The 20862-nt window shown below is 46.9% G+C and overlaps 1 protein-coding gene across 2 annotated transcripts in view; it reads right to left on the bottom strand.

Moving 5' to 3' along the window:
* EIF5B (eukaryotic translation initiation factor 5B) overlaps positions 1–20862 on the bottom strand; it is a 499902-nt gene that overhangs the window by 312892 nt on the left and 166148 nt on the right. For both annotated transcript variants that reach the window (XM_078658012.1, XM_078658013.1), the window contains exon 9: positions 2059–2133. In XM_078658012.1, coding sequence (XP_078514138.1) covers positions 2059–2133 — 75 coding nt within the window. The remainder of the gene's footprint in view (positions 1–2058; positions 2134–20862) is intronic.

Raw genomic sequence — 20862 nt, 5'->3', positions numbered from 1 at the left:
CGGAAGTAAATAAGGCATAACAATCAACATAGAAAACAGATCGTGTTTCAAATCATGAGCGCCATCTTAGAATGGTAAGTTAACTCAAGCAAAATTGCAAAAAACCTGAATGAAAGCAATGTTCATAATGTTGAAAAGACAATTCATATCTCATTGACTATCAATTAATAAACAGTCTTATGTTAACTCACCACCACCTGTCGTAGGGGACCACGAGTCTCGGAGACTTCCGAGACCCAAGTGGACCAGCAGCAGTGGATTGATGGCTCACCCGCCCCTCTGGGCCCATCCAGGGCACCTAATACAGTTAAATTATTGTGGCGGACACGCACTGCATGGCCCATAAGCCTTTGCGGTTATTCACCTGAAAGCAGCCCATTTGAGGGTAGTTAAAAACATAAGGTGGGCATGTCTACTCCACAAATCTCCTGTCGAGACTTGGATGAGGGCATTAGCCCAGAAACGTGTCAGGCTTCATTATGCGACACGAGGACTGTAATCACAGAAGGACGGAGTGTAGCTTTTACCCTTACTATTGCTGCGAGGAATATGCTCGTGACAAGCAGCTGGAGTGTGCTGCCTTTCCTGCGGGCAACTTTGGAGCTTTGAGTGAATATATATATATATATATATATATATATATATATATATATATATATATATATATATATATATATATATATATATATATATATATATATATATATATATATATATATATATATATATATATATATATATATATATATATATATATATATATATATATATATATATATATATATATATATATATATATATATATATATATAATCAAGGGCCAAGGAGGCCCGAAACGCGTCATGGCGGAGGTGCGGGGTTTCTTGCACAAATAAAAATATTGCACCTTTGAAATTTGGGTCCGCTGTTGTCCTTCGAATTGCTTAAAAGGGTCGACTTTCATACATATATATATATATATATGTGTATATATATATATCGAAACACTTAATTTGCAAACTCTTCTCTTTATAATAAAACAGATAATCATCAGTTCCTGACTATGGTAGGCAGTAATGCCTTTCGGAAATTGAGGGACAAATCTATAGAGTGGGACTATCTAAAATGTAAACTCTCAACAAGAGATAATTTTGTTGTGGTTTGGAGGGAATTTATTAACTTCTCTAGACATGAAACCTTTATGTAGTCATGTTTAAATGACAGCAGAATTTTAGCGACACTTCCCACAAATGTTTCTGGTGTAAATCAGTGAAATCTCAGGATCAATGAGGCAAATAATCATTACATTACTTACACCGGGCCTCCAGGAGGTAGTTTGTTGTGTCAGAGCGCAAGACACCACAAGGGCGAAGTCAACCAACACCCCCACTCCTGACCAAATAACTCAGTGCTGCACAACAGTCTCTTATGGTCCTCTTACAGTTTATCATAATTTTTCACTAATTTTATACAAACTTCTCCAGCCATCATACACTCTTTGCCATCCTTTTTCCATAACTGAAGATAGAGACTCATTTGCTGCAACCAGTGTATCATTATACGCTGCTGCACAAGAAGAAGCAAGAAGGCTACAAGTTAATGCTGAATGATGCCATTCATTATCTATTCACCTAGGCATTAAGTTTATCCATACATACATGGCGCCACCTACTCATTTGTTTCAACCGTTGGATTCCAGATTTCCTTTATCTATTAATATTTCCAATAGTAGACCCAGTGGGCAATGCTTTAATGTGTGTAAGACTATAAAACAAGCTATTCTTCTCAACAGATCAATCACCTATTTCCAAAATACTCTACTATAGTTCTTTGTCCACAGCATATGTAGTAGGTTGGCGTCTTTGAGTCAATATCCTGGGCACTCCCCTGATATGGTCTGGTACATAGATCTTAGTATTAGTGATTAGTGAGCAAGATATGTTCTGAGTAGCATATTGTATGGAGTCATTGAGATTCTGGAATTGTTTCTAGTTTAAGTATGGATAATTTTATTATTGTAAAAGTATTCACTGAACCAAAATCAACAAACAAGCCATAACCATTACCACAAGGACTTACCTTTTTCCCGCTCTTCATCACTGACTATAGCTTCCCAGTCATCCACACCAGTCTCTTCCTCTTCTGGTTCATCATCTACAAAAAAATATATATAATTAGAACAATGTATAAGGAAAATAACTGAAAAGCATATAGATAGAATTGCAGAAAAACAGCTATTGCCACTTCAGTTGGTGCTTTAAATATTTACTTACTCCTACCCTCATATCTTTTTCTCCTGCTCTCTTGCCATTGATCTTCCAGCCCTGCATTCTCTACTATTCTCCTGTGTCCTGAAACTTTTAACTTAAATTCCCAAGTTCCTTGCTTCCTTCCAACATCTTGAAGCATTCATAGGTGGAATCTAAAACAAAGGCTAAAGTTACATTTATAGTAACTCCCGTACTCTTAATGAGTACGCTCTTTGGAGTTTCAACATGAGGCTAACCTGCTACTTTGCAGCAGAACTGAAACTGCTCCAAAACTGTTAAGAGCTTTGTGCACCAGCGATATATTTGTAAAAAAATGTATAACCCTAAAAGCATTACCATCACAGGAAAAACTGAAAGCTCTACAGGATAATGCCCTTAAACGTCCATGTTAATGCGGTTATACACCTCACAAAGTGGTATAGAACTATTAGATTATAATTCAGCTTCACAAGATTCTTGAAGCTTCTGGTATCCTTTGCATACACTAACAAAAGGCACAACATTTTGAAAAGTAATAGCTCTGATGGAGCACTCAATGTTGAGAGTATGACATTGTACCTGCCAGGCTATATCAAAGTTCTACATCTTTTGGGACTCAGCTATGTCTGCTCTACGCAGCTAACACTGGAAAGTAAATTGTGCAAAGGGAGTAAATGAGTTATTCAATTACAGTGCAATATCGGTTGAAGGCACAGGAATGTGGGCAAGTGACAGTACCTACCTCGCATATTGCCCATTAATGACAGAATGCCATGAGATACAGAGAAAATACCTCAGGATCATCCATTCACTGATTATCTACCATCTAGTCATTCATGTACCCATCCTTCAATGAACAGGTCCATCCATACTCAAATATTCATCGTTATGTTCTATATTTTATTTGACTAATGGCAGCCATTAGAAATACTATTTGGTACGCTGCTCAACTAGACAGAGAAAGGTAGGTAATGGATAGTTCTAAAGTTCTCATGCAGCAATTTTAAGGATATGGTTTATAGCCTATAGTTTCTGCATCACAACTTGCCCTTTGCTAAACCGTTTCCTTTGAGAACCAACATTAAGGCAGTTCATAAAATGAAAGGAGGGTTTTTTTATTTTTTTATTTTTAAAGGTTTTATATAGCGCTGGCTAGACCCAGAGGTATCAGAGCGCTTAACATGAGTATTAGATCATAGTTACAGATTACATCGTTACAAAGGTTACACAATTATTAGAGAATGGCAACAAAGTTACTTGTAAGGTCGAGATAAACAATAAGCACAAATACGTAAGGGGAAAAGCAGGCAAGGGGAGAGATTCAGGGGAGGGGGTAGGAGTAGGTGAAGTAGACAGATAATGAAGGCGGGAAAGAGGAGAGGAGGGTGAGAGACACCGCATGGAAAGAGATGGGGAAGGGCCATGGGGACACAAACCGGTAGACGAGTCAAAGCAACGTCCAAAGTCCAGTAAGCTGTGATCCCAGCGGAAGTGGTAACACCTCCCTATCTGTTGCGAGAGGCTCCCTTTATGCAGTAGACTCTCTCAGAGGGGTCTCTGAGACTCCAAGGCCTACATACGGGATCCTTCCCCAAAAAGGGGAGAGGGCGTGCTTTGGCAAGGGGTGCCATACCATACCTCAGCTGTGAGTGGCTCCCTTGGCGCAGTGAACTCTCTCAGTGGGTTCGCTGAGACTCCAGAGTATAAATATTGGGTCTTTCTCCAACAAGGGGAGAAGGAGTGCTTAGTCAAAGGGCACAAAGGATAGGGGGTTAGGCAGAGTAGCAGGCAAGGGGAGAGAGATTCAGGGGAGAGGGGATAGGAGCTAGGGAAGTAGACAAAGAGAGCATGAGTACTAAATGGTAACATATTTAATTAATGAGTTATTAAATAGCACTGGCTAGACCCGAAGGAATCAGAGTGCGTAACATGAGTAACAATAATGTTGCAATTAACATCAGTTAAAAGTTACATAAGTATCAAGAAAAGCATTTAAAGAACATAGGGGACAAGGTGGATGGAGCAAGGAGGGGTAAGGGAATAGGGTAAAGGGGTAGGAGGAAGATAAGACGTAGAGACGAGGGGGAAATCTGCCCAAGGTCCGGCTGGGTAGGTGACGGAGGAAGTCCATAACCCATCTACTCTTTAGCTATCTGGTAGTTCCATTGGACATCAGAACACATAGGTGAGTAGCTGGTCTTTCTCCCACTGTTTCTCGCTGCTTACATTCACTGGCTGTGGGGTAGGATGCGTTCCTGTATCGTTTACGTTCCCTGCAAGTAACTGTGCGTATATCAACTGCGCTGCCCTGATTCGCCAACGTTCCAGTTCTTTTGCCCACTGAACACTGCTGCAAAGTTGTTCCCTTCTGGCCTTAGGATCAGAGACCTCCCTCCTGGAGCGCGGCAAAGATGAGGAAGATAGGGCACTCACCAGATTCTGTTGAGACATTGCTCAACCGTGTACCTGTGCTTCCTTGTCGCAGCTATCTGTGTCTGTAGGGGCAAAAGCACTATCAGCTGCATCCAGGGGGCTCAATCTCCAAGCAAGCTGGTCACCGTGGGTCTGAGGGGACTCCAGTGGTGTATTGTTGTTGCAGGGTAGGGGCTCTGCTGGATGCAGGCTGTTCTTGAGAGGATGCTCCAGGGAGAGGGGTGCCACACAGGGGGGAAACAGCCTCCGTTCAGTTGGTGCAGGGAGCCCCCAAGCCGTTTGCGCCCTCTTTCATTCTGCTGCGGACTCGAGTGTGGGGCGCCATCGTAGGGTCAGGCGCGGGGTCTTTGAGAGTTGAGAGTGCCATGGAGGACACAAGAATCACCGCCCCTGTGTAAGTGTGCGTAGTGGATGCCCTGATGATCCTTAGTTGAGGTGTACAGCTCCCAGTAATTAGTGGTGCTGCCCGAGCGCATTCCCCCACCGCTGCTCACTGGACTCACCGAGCATCGGCTGTGGTCATTAGCAGCAGTTGCACTCTCGCTGTCCTCACTGCGGGGGAGATTGTACACCTGCTGCACCGCAGACAGGATCACGGGGACAGTCCCCCTACGATTCTGCACCCTCCGCCTGTCACCGCCGCTAGTATCTGCTTGCGGCCGCCATTTTGTACACGAGTTGCAGTTGCAATAATAAAAAATAATTGTATGTGTTTTTGAACCGCTGGTCCCAGATCCCATGATTAAGTACCTGTGAATACCTTTGATGCAACTTTGTACACTTCAGATATGATCACCAGACTTGGAAACAATACATAAACAAGCATTTGCAATGCAATAGGTCTCGCATTAACGCAAGTTTGAGAAATTGACATTGCAAATGACTGCCTTTTATTTATGTTTTCGTTTTTAAAACATCAAAGGCATTGTCATTTGCAAAGTCAATAGCACAAACTTGCGTAAATGCGAGACCTATTGCATTGCAAATTCTTTTTTTTTTTGTTCTGGGTCGACTTACATTGAAGACAGCACGCCCTACCTTACACATATAGAGTGATGTTAGTGACAATGTGGTGCAGGGCCTGCAATGTCCTTATCAGTGAGCCATCCTTTCATTATGAAAATAAGATAAACCTCTACTGAATGATTTCTCTGTGGCTCAGTCGGGGTGAGCATACTGGCATTCAGCAGTCAGAGACTGGTGCAGACAGGCTTTGCTCTGACAGTCCCATTGTTAGAATCACTTCCCTCCAACCGTGTTCCAGCCCCTGCTCCAAATTCCTGGTTACGGGTACATACACCCTACCGGAGCAAGGAGAAGTGCAGGTCCTAAGCGGGAGGAAAGCAGCACACACCGGTATAGTGTGCCAGCCCATTTACCGCACTGTTTGGGCTCTAGGTGGGGTGGGCTGGGGGAGGCAGCTACATATCGTTTGCCTTTATGGCTCACGATCTATGTTACGTTCGACTCCCAAATCCCCATTGTGTAAACTCTTCATCCAAAAAGTCAAGACAGGCACAGTCTAAATCAGGCTCCCCTGTCTGGCAAACAATAAGATTCGCGCTCTCCTGTGTGCTCGCCCCTCTCTTGTGGTCACACAAACCAATAATCCTGTTTTTTTGTGTTGCGTCCCCCTCCCCGGTAAATCCACTCGCACCCCGCGCATTGATTGTCCCGACGACAGATCTCGATAGTGAGTTTTAGTTGAAAACAAGACAATCCTGTCAGCTCAACTCCTAGACCCCTACAGTTCACAAGGGGGTTAAACGGATTAACAATGGAACACAGACAGAGGCAAATATTCTAAAGAGAAAACACCACGATAAAATAAGGAATCAAGTTACACATTTATTCAAGAGACCCAAATATAACAACAAAAAAACTGCAGTTTCAGAGCGCTTCGTGTTCGACTGGCAAAAAAGTCTCTACAACCATTACATCCGAGAAAGTACCAGAAAGGGACAGCACAGGGGAAGGACAGGGTGTTTGCTGCTCAAATGTCCTGCAGTTGATAGCACGACCCAGGCACAGTGTCATCTATTACCTCTAACCTACTCTTGAGACCTTGCTATCTTTCGCGCCAGTCTCCTCTGGAATCAGCAAATGAGCAGACAAAATGGTGGCTGGCTCAGCCGCTGAACACTCAGTGACTAGGCCATTCAAAGTGTCTCCGAAGGCGCAAGCCTGTTTGTACATGGAAAGTAATAAGCGTGTATGCACATACTTATATTGAACTTTAGAACAATAAAAACCTAAGGCATGCTTCATCACAAAACAATTAAACATTTACTAATATGGTGCCATTCCCTACACTGTTAATAATTTATTTTGCTATCACTTATATTAGATTTCTTATTGCGTTAAAAAAAATAAGCACTTGGACACTTTTCAAAACTATACGGCACGTGGTGTTGTCGCCTGGAAAGGTGAACACCCGTGTGTATCACCATCTCAAATATCAAGGGCCAATAGAATTATGCGATTGTGCAGAAGTAACGTTTTCCCCATAGTTATGGCTCTGCGAATTGCCACATAATCCATCATCATCTGTATAATCTTCATATTTAAATAAAAAAATGTATTCTAGTCTTTCTAGCTCAAACGGATCTAAAGTTACTAAAAACATGTTCCTAACATAGTGGAAGGCCCTTCCCAAACATTGAATGGTCATCGTTTAGTTGCTTATTGCTGCTGTATTTGGGTGTTAAACTGGCTCTAGTGAAGTAAAATCGTTTACCTGACAGTATTACCACGTGTAAAGATAAAAAAGAATAAGGTAATAACGTCTCAAAATGTGCAGCATTTAGCCGCATCATTTTTCTTTCTGTGCTGCATATTTTAATAATCCACGCCGCATAATTTGGTGATTCCCCTACCGCAAAATTCCAGTGGCCCTGTCTAGCTTTTAGGTTGCACACAGACCTCACACTATTACCGTTCAACAGTGCCCACTCTATGTTGGGTGATATCAACTAACGGTATATTCTACTTAATTCGCTTCGAACTGGACTGAACATGCATACCGCCCCATGCCGTCATGTCTTAACTTATAAAACAAACGCATGTCACCCCCACGTGCACGCACCTTTTAAGTGCAAGGAAATGAACAGACCTGACTGAAATAGAGCGAACTGTGCCTCTGGTAGGAGGCTGGTGATTACCGTGTTTAAATTAAGAAAACTTCCGAACAGTAGGTCTGCAGGAGTGAAGGAACAGCAGGAAACTATTTTTATTGCCGGAAGGTACAGTCCACAGGAGACGACGAGCCTGTCGTGAGCTATGATTATTTCCTTGGAGAGTCGCCTACCATATCAGGCAGAGAGAGTCGTCTCGCTTCTGCCTCATTCCCTGTCAATTCCTGAGGAGAAAAGATGCAACCCCTCCTTCTCCTGTTTCAAAAGGGACCTGAAACGCCATCTCCTAAACAAATACTTTCAGTACCAACGTCAACTTACCTAGACTACTATACCCGAGTTGTCTCTTCTCTTCCTGGACATTCAAGGATAGTGGGTGACCGGACTATGTCATTCTCACCTGTTTCTTTGTATTGCGCTCTCCCCCTCCGCTGCACTGCATATTTATTTCCCATGCTGTATTTTTTTCTTTGGTTTGCTTCCTTCGTGCCGGATTACAATGTAATGTAATGTCCTTCTGCTGTTTACTGTGTGTATGTAAAGCGATACCTACGGGCAAGCACTATATAAAACTTTAAAAATAAATAAAAAGAAAGAAAGGTCTGGACATAGTTGCTGTTGGGGATGGGAGCAAAAAGGGAGCACGGGGCGGAGCTTAGTTAGTGAGAATCAGAGGGTGTGAATCTTACATTTCCCAACTAACAAGTGGGAATAACAGAGCGCCGGCATGGAGAAAACAGCAGGAATGGAGAATCAATTAATGTCCTTGACACAACAACGGCTTGTACAGAAGGGGTTACACTCCCCGATCATGAAGCACATGCACGCAAGCAGCAAGAGGAGCTACCTCATGTAGCCTCATCAACGTATCACCGTTCCCCACTCGCCTCATCCATTACTCACACACCTTGTGTACCAAATGTGCCGACGAGATCTAAAGTGGTACCTCAAAGTCAGAGTCCCCTATATTAGCGTGGAACGATGAGCACAAGAGCATCCTGCGGGTCAGGACCCGTCCGACAAGGAGGAGCTACACACCTCCGAGCATCCAACTTGCCCACAGCGATCTTCCGCATTCAGATCATGGAACTCTTTGGAATTCCCACGCAACGCCGCGGTCCGGCCAGGAGAAGTCAATACAATAAGAACAACTCGCATGACATCTCTCCAGATATGGAAAATAAAATACCACATAGGTAAAAGTAAATTGAGTTTTCCCTTTTCTTGTTATTTTTAGTGATTGCTTCCAGCAGCCGGCAGACGAGATGCGACTTTTTTACGTCCAGAGTACTGAGAGAGAGGGGGGGGGGATGGCAACTGGTAAATGCAACAGCCAACAAAATGAGCACCCCGTCCACTGCAAGGGAGCCCGACCCACTCATCCTGCCACCTGCACCTTCTCCTTCTACCCCCGCCACCCCTGGGCGATCCTTCCGTGCATTAATAACCCCAGAGTTAGATAACGCAAGGGGGCGGGGGGGTGATGCCGGGTTTGGGGGGAGGCTGGAAAACACTTCCAGCGGTGGAGTGGCCTCTGACCTCTGGACGTGCTGGAAGGGGAGCTGGAGGGGAGGAAGAGCCTCAGCCTGGGGTGGGGGAGACAGGTAGGGCACGGGTGAATTTAGCACGCGCTCTTCAGCGTGCTCTGCGGCATGGCTGAAACTCCGCATCCCCGACTCCTGACCTGACTGGTGCCTAACCGGTCAGCTAAAAAAACTAAATATCCCAAGAAGATCAAACGGGGGCTGGAAAAAACAGCAAAGGTCAAGCACTTGAAAGGCACGGCCCTCTGGCTATTAATCTGTTACAAAGTGGGTGTGCGCCATGATTGTGGCATCTCCCACTGACATAGCATGTATACAACCAGGGCTCGGGGGCAGGACGTCTGTGCCATTAGAGCTATGCGGGCTCTTCCAAGCATGAGATCCAAGCGGTAGCACATACGAGATGTGCCGTGCACAGGTGAGTCATGATATATGTAATATTTATTAGTATTTGAGGAATCGTAGTGTTGAGATATCCTGTGAACAATGCATTATCTTTCAGGTACCAAACAACGGAGGAACCCAGGGCACAAGTAAATCTTAATGTAAAAGAAAACAAGCGCTCGCTTAGACTATTTTGTTTCTGCCGTCCCACTTGGACTGAGTTCCTGCTGGCGTAAAAGGTTAATTTCTTCTTTGTGGGGCCATCTGTTTTGCCCCATAAAGATAACAAACCTTTTTTGCTAGCAGGAAGTCAGGTCAGTCTGTCCAAGTGGGAGGGCAGAAATAGAGAAAACTGTACGTCACCAAGTGCTCTTTCCCAATGGCTGGCCACCGTTTAGCATAAACGGTGACGCCAGCCAATGGGATAGAGGGGCGGGATAGAGGGGCAGCCAATGGGATAGAGGGAGGCCCGCTAGTGAATCTCCCTTTAAATCATAAAATCTCACGAGCGAGTCGACGCCAGCTCGACCTAAAAATGCCATTAGACTAACCTACAATGTGTCAGAGATAGCCTCTAAATGTAGTGGCAACATCCAGATGTTCCCTTGAGTACTGGACGTGGCACAAGAGAAGTTCCTCCTAAAGGTAGAATAGAGAGTCCATGTTGAGGAACTGAGGATTGGAAACAATATTTTCAAAGAAACCACCAGAATGTGACACAGTACTTCAAATACTGTATGGCAGTGATATGTACAATGTAAAATTGAAATATAAACTAAATTCCTGAAGGTTGTATTATTCACTCTCTCTGCATCCCACAATTGGATTTGCTCTCTCCCATTTTTCCGCCCCTCCATTATTGCCGTAGAGAGGGTGGGGGAGTTGAGTTTGAGTGCAAGAGTGTACTGCTGTCTATAGGACCTCTTCTGCACGTCAGGAAAACTTCCACTATTACTGCCATTGCTGCACTTGTGCAGTGTCTGTTAGTGAGGCTTGGTAAAATCTTTCACAGACCTATGTCGAAGGAGGCTAGTATCTTCCACCAAGTTCAGGAAGGGGTATGGTCATTAGGTATGGTGTATTCACCATGTTATGTTATGTGAATTTGTAGAGTTCGGATAATCACATGTGTGGGTATCTAGGTACTGAGTAGGGCTAGCCTGAGGGGGAGGACGAGATCCTGCCAGTTTCGTCTGGAAGAGCCATGTCTTGAGGTTCCTTCAGATATCCACAAACGAGGGGGAGGGAAAGGTTCCAAGGTTTTTCGGGAGGTTGTTTCAGGTCTGGACTGCGAGGTATGAGAAGGAGCGTCCGCCCCTCCTGGTCTTCTTGATGCAAGGGAGGTGTGCTTTTGCTTTGGACGCAGATCGAAGGTATCTGGCAGATTGGTAGAAGTTGAGGCAGTGGTTGAGGTAAGCTGGACTGGTGTTGTGGAGATCTTTGTAGGCGTGGGTGAGTAGCTTGAACTTACATCTTTCCTGGACTGGGAGCCAGTGGAGATTGTTGAGGGGTGGAGATGTGGTTATTTCACTGGATGTTCTGGATGAGTCTAGGGACAGCATTCTCTGTGGTTCGCAGTCTGCGTAGGACATTGGCTGGGATTCCGAAGTAGAGGGTGTTGCTGTAATCAAGTCTACTTGTGATAAGAGCCTGGGTGACCATTAATCTAGTGTTCAGTGGGATCCACTTGAAAATCTTGTGTAGCATTCGCAGGATGTGGAAACATGATGAGGAGACGTTGTTGATCTGTTTGCTCGTGGAGAGGTCTGTGTCCAGGATGATCTTGAGGTCTTACCATGTTCCACAGGGGTGGATTGGGGGCCGGGTTTGGAAGGCCATTAGACAGGTACAATGTGGTGTAGGGACATTCCATTGTTGCGTATATTCCATGTTGTGTATACACAATCTGTCCTGCTTCAGTTCTTAGGGCATTTATGGGATGGTGTGCTTGCTCTTGGCTTAGTAGCCACACTAGTGTTTTTTCCCACCAGGTCTGCAGTGGTGTGTGCACGTGCCTAGTGCGCTGCATAGTTGTGTCATCAGAGCTTCTCTAGCAGGTTTGCGTGCCCTTTCCGTAGTGTGTCCAGTCATCTTGTGTCCCTGCAGTCCTCTGTTTTAACTCCTGGCCCAACAGCGGTTGTTCTACTTTGCTGAGCGCATTGTTCGGCTTTTTGCACATATTCCATGTGGCCCCCAGAATGTGTTCTCTTGTCGCTTTGAAGGCAATCCATTCAAGGAGGGAGTCCTCTGTGGAATGATCATTTATCTCGAAATGTTCGAGTATTGTTGTCCCCAGGGAGGAGCGGAATGCCTGATCTTCCAGCACTGCTGGTTGTAGGCACCACGTGGAGATCAGAGGGTGCCCTGTGTCCTATGTGAGCTGCAGGAGCTGGGGGTTGTGGTCAGAATGTGTGCCCCCAGGTATTCAGTGTGTTTGATGAGAGGGAGAAGGGTGAGGCAACCAGACTATGCGATCGAGTCGGACGTGAAGATCATTAAACTGGGGAGTAGAATGAGTAAATTTGTGTGGTAGGGTTAAGTACTCACCATATGTCTGTCGGCGACCAGTTTGTTAGCCACTCCGACAGGGCCTGCGCATTAGATCTTGCCGTGGTGCGTGTTAGGGGTGGGTATGACCTATCCAATTCTACATCTAAAACAGAGTTGAAGTCCCCTCCTATAAGCCAGGGGAGCCCACTCCATCTGGCCAGCACTCCTGTAAGTTTTCTAAGGAATGAGGCTTGTTACATGTTTGTGGCGTACACGGAGCACATGAGGAGCTTTGGCCCATTTAGTTTGCCTTTCACAAATACATATCTCCCCTCCGGATCTGTGAACACTACTATGTGCGGGACACCTGCCCATATCAATACCAGTGCCCCGTGCCTGTGAAGAGTAATTTGTACAATATACTTGTCCCCTCCAGTGTTTGCAGAGGTGGTCGGCTTCTGTTTGGGTGAGATGGGTTTCCTGTAAAAAGACTTTTTGCGTGTCTACGGGGAGATGTGCGTACATGGAGTATCTGCGGGCAGCGCGTGCATGCCCCTCATGTTCAATGTCAGGATATTACTCCGTGCCATGAGTGTGTTTTGTAGTCCTCTGTGTGGGGGAGGTTGAGGTTATCAGTCACCGGGTGCCAGTCAGTTTCTAGAGGCGGGGGAAAAATAACAAGGAGTAGGGACGCAACAGAGTTGAGTGTAACATTATGAGAGTGAACTCGTAGTAGGTGCTCGTCCAAACTGTGAGGCCAAACAGTGGCAACTGTAATGTTGGATGTGACTGACTGCGGGGGTGCGTGCCGTGTGCCTGTGTGTGTTGAATTACATCCAGATATTTGCTAGGGGTGGTTAATAAATTCCTTTAGGTTTTTTTTTTTATACGTGGAGTTTGGCTGTGAATGCATCTGGTCTGGTGGGGAAGGAGCTCTGCGCTGGGGGTATCCTACCTGATTTATGCCAAGCGGATTTTTCCGAGTGCTTAAGCATTCTTCTGTTGGATCAAGATGCATAGATAAAGCCATGTAATAGGTGCATAAACAGTGAAAGGACACACTTTTTTTATTTTCAAAAACCTTTATTACCTTGTACACAAAGAACACAGCTTTTGGAGCCTACAACCCGGAGGCCGGCAGCAAGTAATTTCAGAGCATACGATGATGTTAACACAGCCTTGTGACCGACAACCATCACGGTCCGGTGGCGATTAAAAAGTTATCACATGCATAGCCATAGTTCTTGTGAAACATATATATATTTTAAGCATCATATTCTCTCATGGTCATCAAACAGAATTAACCAACCTACAACCCAAACCTGCCTGCCATACACCCACCCTAAATTACAATATATCTTAAAAATTCACCTAACATATCCGATACGCACCCTTCACATCCCCTATCGATCTAATCCGGCCCATCTCCATGCCCCACACAAATCAAAAACAAAATGCCCCCCTGGCCTTCAACCCACCAACACACAACCACTACAAACACACCTCCTCTACACCCACCCTATAGGTCAATTGGTCTCTTCAATAAACAGCCAACCTTATCCAGCCCGCCACCCTGGTAGGGGCCATCTTCTTCCAGTGTAACGCTATCTGTCGCTTAGCCAGTAGTAGCAATAGAGCAGTCAGCTTACGTAAACCACTAGGAATTTCCATGACAAAGCCCAAAAGTGCCATTAGCGAGTGTACCCGCAACTCCAATCCAATAATGTGCCCTATGTGCCCGAACACTTCCACCCAGTATTGTGCCACCTGCCCACACGTCCAAGTCAAATGAAAAAAATGTGCCTCCGCTTCCCCACACCTCCAACAATTAGCATCTGCCTGAAGGCCCATACGACAAACCTGCTTGGGCGTCCGATATGTTCTGTGTAAATAGTTGAAATGAATGAGCCACAACCTATAATTAGGTGAGAAGTTCTCAAGTTGCGAACAACAAAAGGACCATTGCTTATCAGTTATTTCCATACCTGTTTTCCCTTACCCACTCAGCTTTGGAGTCACTATGTTATAATAGGTGACGTTTCCTGCGTAATACGATAAATACGGGTAATCAGTTTACGAGGGGAGCCATTAGAAAGCAAATCCTCCAATGCCGGCAGCGCGGATGGTGCCGCCGGAAACTGGGGATAGCGAGCCCTACAAGCCGCCCGCAATTGATAAAATAATAACATGTCGGAAGCCGATTGTGTTTCTGGTTCGCACATCCGCTGCAGTGTGAAAAATTCGTCGTCAGGGTATAGATCCCCTGCCACCTTCAGCCCGTGTCTGCCCGCCCGCTCCGTCACCGCCTTATCCGCTAATGGTCCCAACAAAGGGTTGCCTCCCAACAGCATTGACGGCGCATACAGCTCCGCTATACCAGCCCTTTCGACCAGGCTCATCTCGTGGCTTCAACCGCGTTAATGTCCGACGGAGATCCGTTATAGGGGTGGTAAACAGTTGTGTTAAGTGGGGTGGGAGCAGCAATACCAATTTCTATAGCCACATGCGGCTGGAATGGGACAGGATGTTGCCAATAATGCAAGTACTGTGCCTACGCACTATACGCATACAGCTCAAAGTCCGGAGCAGCTAGCCCACCTTGACCGAAGGGGAGAGTAAGTAGCTTCCACGACACCCTAGGTTGCCTTCCAGCCCAAACTAGCTCCAGAATCCCAGACTGAAGCCGTTTAAAAAAGTGACTATTTAGGGGCATAGGGATGTTCACAAATAAAGTAATTTAGGTAAAATTACCATTTTAGTAAGGGCTATACGTCCTGTCAGGGAGAGGGGCAAGGTCTTCCATCTTTGTACTTTGACTTCTATCCATTCCACTACTCTGCCATAGTTAGCTAGCCAGATTTCCAGAATGGACCTACTGAACCAGACCCCTAAATATTTAACACTATCGTCCGTCCACGTGATGGGAAACTCCGTATCACATTTGTCAGAGCCGTCAGTTAATGGCAACATCGTTGATTTGGACCAATTTATCTGTATACCTGTGAGGCCTCCATATCTGATAAATTCCCTCATAATCGGGTCGACGTTTTCAGCAGGATTGACCATGTAGATGGTCATATCATCTGCGTACATAGACACGAGTAGGCCCCTGGAGGTAAATCCAATGCTACGGTGAGTGTGATGCTGTCTTAGACGGGCCGCCAACGGCTCCGTGGCAATAGCAAAGAGAAGCGGTGACAGGGGGGCAACCCTGCCGCGTGCCTCTTGTGATGTCAATCAGCTCCAAAATCTGGCCATTCACCCTCAACCTTGCCACAGGGGCAACATATAAAAGCAGAATTTGCTGTATAAATAACGGGCTAAATCCCATGCGAGTGAACAGTGCAAATAAAAACTTCCACCCAAGAGAGTCGAACGCCTCAGTGGCATCCAACAGGGCCGCCACCGCCTTCACCCGCGGGTCCAGGTAGCGGCGTAACCCAAATAAAACTCTAAGATTATGGGACGTTGCCCGACCTGGTACAAATCCAGATTGATCAGACAGTGCTATCTGCGGCAACATGGGCTTCAGTCTGTCCGCCAACAGTTTAGCGTAGATTTTCGCATCCAAGTTTATTAATGAAAGGAGACGATAAGATTCTGGACTCGTTGGGTCTTTATCTGGCTTAAGGAGGGTTATTATCATGGACTCTCTAAGGGTGGGCGGCAATTTTCCTGTTTCCATGGTCTCCATGTATACCTGATGCAGCCTAGGATCTACAATTTCAACATACTCTTTGTAAAAAGCAGCTGTTAACCCGTCAGGTCCTGGGAGCTTGTCTGCTGGCATGTCAGTGATTACACCCTTCATATCTTCTACTGTAATGGGAAGGTCCATGTATTGTCGTGCACCATTGTTAAACCATGCTAAAGCAATGGTGTCCAAATACTCACTGATGTCCGTCTCACTGGGGTGAGTGCGTGACGTGTAAAGCGACCTGTAATACTCCGCCATTGTTCGAAGTATAGCCTGAGGCGATCGTGCCATCTCCCCGTCCATTCCCTGTAGTTCAGTAATGTACACTGCTCCCCGAGGTGTACACAACAATGATGCTAATGTTTTCCCACCCCTGTCTCCCTCACCATATCTTCTGGCCTGTGTATATTTGTTTAGGTACGCCGTTTCCCTCTCCGCTTCCTCTTGAAATGCTGTTAATTTCGCCCTCAGTTCCGCCTGTGTAGAAGAAGTATGTTCCTGTTTCTCCTCTCTAAATTAGCAATATCACCCTCCAGTCTGCCCAAAGTGTCCCTGATTGACCTTAGTACACCCGTTTTTAGCGCCATGCAGTTACCTCTTGTCACTACCTTGAACGCCTCCCACAGTGTTCCCGGCGAGTCCACCGATTTCTCATTCAGCACAAAATATTCAGTCAATTTCTTCCGTAATTCTCCCCTGAAAACTTGGTCTAAGACCGCTCTAGAGGGAAATCGCCAACTAAATGGTTGCACATATTGTGGGGGAATGGATAGCTGTACTCGCACAGGCACATGGTCAGAAAACGTCTGCGGCAACAGATCAGCAGCCACCACTCGGGAGTGTAGATCTTTGGACATTAACCAATAGTCAATCCTCGACCAGGCGCTTCTATGTGCAGTCACGCATGTGCCCTCCCGTGCCTCCGGGTGTAGAGTTCTCCATGAGTCTACCAAACTTTCCTCAACCATAAAATCTCTTAGCACCGCTTCCGCACTAGGGTGATGGTCGCGTGTCACCCCCTGCCTGTCAGGTGTAGGAGACAGAACCACATTGAAGTCTCCACCCCACAATAACGCCGCCGGCCCACAGGACTGAATCTTGTGCCATACATTTTGAAAAAAGGAAGGGCTATCTACATTCGGGCCATAGACATTGACAATCAATACGGGGGCACCACATAGTGTTCCTAATAACAGTATATATCTGCCTTCTGCGTCTATGATCGAGGTATGCGTTTTCAACTGCAGACCTCTATGTATCAGTATGGCCACCCCTCTAGCATAGTTGGAGAACGGGGCTTCTATAATTTCTCCCCATCTATTGTGCCGAAGCATGTTGGTGTTAGTAGTTGCTAAATGTGTTTCCTGCAATAAGCAGACATCAACCCCACGATGCAGCAGATATGAGTGGATTAACCTCGCCTTCCTGCGGTCATTTAAACCACAGATGTTCCAAGATAAACAAGTTATATCCTGCACAGGTATTCCCAACAAATATTATGTACATCAGCGACCATCCTCCCCACCACAATCCGCAATCTCAGGGGTCGTGTAAGCACAAGGACATGCACAATCAAAGGGCTAATAGTAAACCACAGCACAGAGCCAGTTTGTGTCCGGATATTTAGGCAATAACAATACTCCAATAAAAATTGTAGGCATAGCAGGCCTTGAAAACATAAGACCAACAGACGCCCCCCTCCCATACCAACCTGCCAAACAGATTGTACAGTGACCTTTCCCACTGAACATTCAGCTCTACAGCCCTTCCCACCCCTCCCACACCAACCCCCCAATCAGGTTGTGTAATTCCACCCCCCCCCCCAGTGCCCCTTCCAACATACATATCAAAAACACAGTCCAAAGTTCAGGATTCATCCCATGGGGCGTGCAGAGTGACCACCATACTCCCCTGTGCTAATGACAGGGTGACCGAGCTACTTATGCCACGCACGCATCTTAAGGGCCCACCCGCATATATTACACTTCCGTGAGTCTCAGAGTACTCACGATACGGAGAGTTTTGGACACCCATTATAGTTACAGAAGACACATCTTCCCAACCAGGAACCTAGTGGGGCATATCCGTTCCCTCGTATCTACCAGCTAGGTACTACACCATCACGAGCAAATAGATATGAGTCATTCAAGGTCACTGAGTCCATCTTCCGAATGTTCCTCCTCTGCTGCTTTCCGCTGCCATTGCTCTCGGACTGTTTTGCATAATTTAGCGCTGCCTTAGCATCCACAAAGAAGGTGTGTTTGCCAGGGCCCTGGACCCTCAATTTGGCAGGATATATCAGAGCATACTTCGTGCCAGTCTGCTGGAAGATCTTTTTCGCCGGGATGAATTCCCTGCGGGCTGCCTGTACCTGCAGGGTGAAGTCCAGATAGAGCGCAATGTCGTTACCACGGTATTGTATCGTTCCCTTCTCGCGTGCCAGGCGCAATATCGCATCACAATCTCTATAATTAAGCACACGGGCCAGTATTGGTCTAGCTGGCGCTCCCGGCTTGGGCCGCGTTCCCAGAGATCTGTGGGCCCTTTCAATGAGGAACATTGAGGAAAGACCGGGCCCAAAGATGTCCTTTAGCATAGTCTCAACATATTGTTCCATGTTTGGGATGTCTGACGATTCCGCAATACCTGTTATGCGTATGTTATTACGCCTCGATCTCGCCTCCAAATCCTCATTCTTCTGTTGGATCAGCGCCAGCACTTTATCCATTCCTTTCACTTTCTTCTTGATCTCAGTTTGGCCTTCCTCCGTCTCTGTCACGTGCGTTTCCAGTACGCTGACCCGCCCTTCCTGCTTGTCCATCCTCTGTGTAATTCTGTCCATTTAGTCAGCCAGCGTGTCCATCTTCGAGTCGATTCCCTGCAGGCTTGTTTTTAATTCTTGAAACATGGTCCGGATGTCCGCCGCCGGAAGTTGTTCTTGCGCTCCATCACCCTCCATCTCCCGCTCCGTTGCCGCTGTGTCGGTCTGTTTATTTGTTTTCTTGTCAAACGTGATTTTAGGCTGTCTCGTTTCTGGCATTCCCATCTTGATGCGGTGTATTGGTTCCTCCACCAACTGGCAGCCAACACAGCAGTTATTTATAACCGCTCCCTGCGGATTCACTGCGTCGGTGCAACCAAACCTGGAGGCCCACTTACTGTATCGCTCGTAGCAGATGTAACCCTCCTTCCCGCAGTGTACGAAATGTCTGCTGCCCTCTTGAAAGGTTACGAAGTGCTCCAACAATCAAGGGCAGTCGTCCACTGCACTGTACAAGCAAACGTAGCTGCCACTGAGGGACACCAATCCACGTCCTCTACTATCCCAGAGGGCTGCAAGTCAGGTTCACGGTGATATGGGTGTGGAGCTACATTCACGGTCACACCGTTGCACCAAAGCCACGTGCAACACACCTGGTATACAGTTCAGCCACGCCGGTCTGGTCTCATACGCAAGCAGTGAGTCAGTGTGCTTCCCTCAGGCAGGCTAAATGACTACCATCCGCCGTTGGTTCAGGGCAGTCCCAGGATATGGCCCAGCCAGAAGGAACAAAGCAGCTACACCACACACATCCCGTGCTCTTCCTATGCCTGCATCACCTTATGAATACGCCCCATTGCGAGGTCCTGCACACTGTGCCACATAATCGAGTAGGTCCGCACCAGGCTCCCAAGCAGATCCAGACACCACTAGCTCAAGTGATAGTGCGGCACTATCTCCGGCTAGTCTCCCCACCAGCCACTTGCCCACGATGTTTTAGTCACGCTATGGAGCGCTTCGCCCCAACTGCAGCCAGATTAGCACATAGTCTGCCGGTAGTTAGAAGGTCATATCCATTTTTAGTCCGCCACTTACATTTGTTCGCCGTATGTTTCAGCAGTTCTCCACATCGGGCATGGAATATGGGCCTCCGATGCAATCACAAAATGGCGGCCTCCAGCCTTACATCCAATCTTGGGATCGTGCCTCGTGGCCACCTCGCCCTGAATTTCCAGCGCGCTAGGGGGCAAAACAGTTATGCGCTATGATGTCATCCGAGCAGACCCACCTCTAGCTCTGCATGTGGGCCTTCAGCGCAGGTACTGTCTCGGCAGCACCTGTCATCCGGCCGCTCCTCGGTTTTTTCTCGCGGCCGCCTCTCAGAGCCTTCTGCTGATCCCAGCATTTAATGCCCCCATGCCGGCAGCCGCATACAGCAACGTAGTCCCCTCCAACCGGCCGGTTGTCCCGCCGCCTTGTGCAACCGCGCCTCCGCCAGCTCCAGCAGGCGTCGTCCTTCAGGGCTCAGTAGGAGTCCCAGCTGCCCTCGGAGCCGCCTCTCGAGGTCCCGGCCTATGTCGGGCACACAGGACCGCCTCGGCGCCAGGACCGCCGTCGCCGCCAGACTTCCCCCGGGTCTGCACGCTCACGATTTTCCCCAGATTACAGAAGCGGGGTGCTCCATTAAGTCCTGCCAGCAAGCAGGACCGAGATACCTCGTGTTTTATACGGATTAATGCGAGCGGGGCTGCAAGTTAAAGCAGCCATTCCGCTCTGCCGCCAAGCCACGCCCCTCGTGAAAGGGCACGCTTAATAAAACAATTGTTCAGATTATGTCGTCGGAGGTCTGCAGCATAATGTCCGGCAGCTGGAGGTATTCACAGTCTTTAGATTGCTTTGGCGATGATCCAACCAAGCTCTGGGAAAGGGCTGAGCGGGTCTCAGGTTTGGAGGGCTACGAGTTAGCCTGGATGGTTGCAGCCACATGGAGGGCCTCCTGCCGCTACATCATCCTTTGTTCCATGTAAAGGATCGCGGTCTGCCTGGGGCTTCTTTCTCTGCCACCGCTGTGGTTTTTCCTGCCTTGGCGGGGCGATTGCATGTCCACATCTAGTTTGGGCCCCATTAATAGTCCTGACTCTTCCAGCCAGTCCCAGACTTCAGAGGGTGTTTCAAAGAATTGCGTTTGTCC

Source organism: Lissotriton helveticus, chromosome 8 (assembly GCF_964261635.1).
Source record: "Lissotriton helveticus chromosome 8, aLisHel1.1, whole genome shotgun sequence".
NCBI lineage: Eukaryota > Metazoa > Chordata > Amphibia > Caudata > Salamandridae > Lissotriton > Lissotriton helveticus.
The sequence above is the reverse complement of the archived record's forward strand: the minus strand, read 5'-3'. Positions and strand labels throughout refer to the sequence as shown.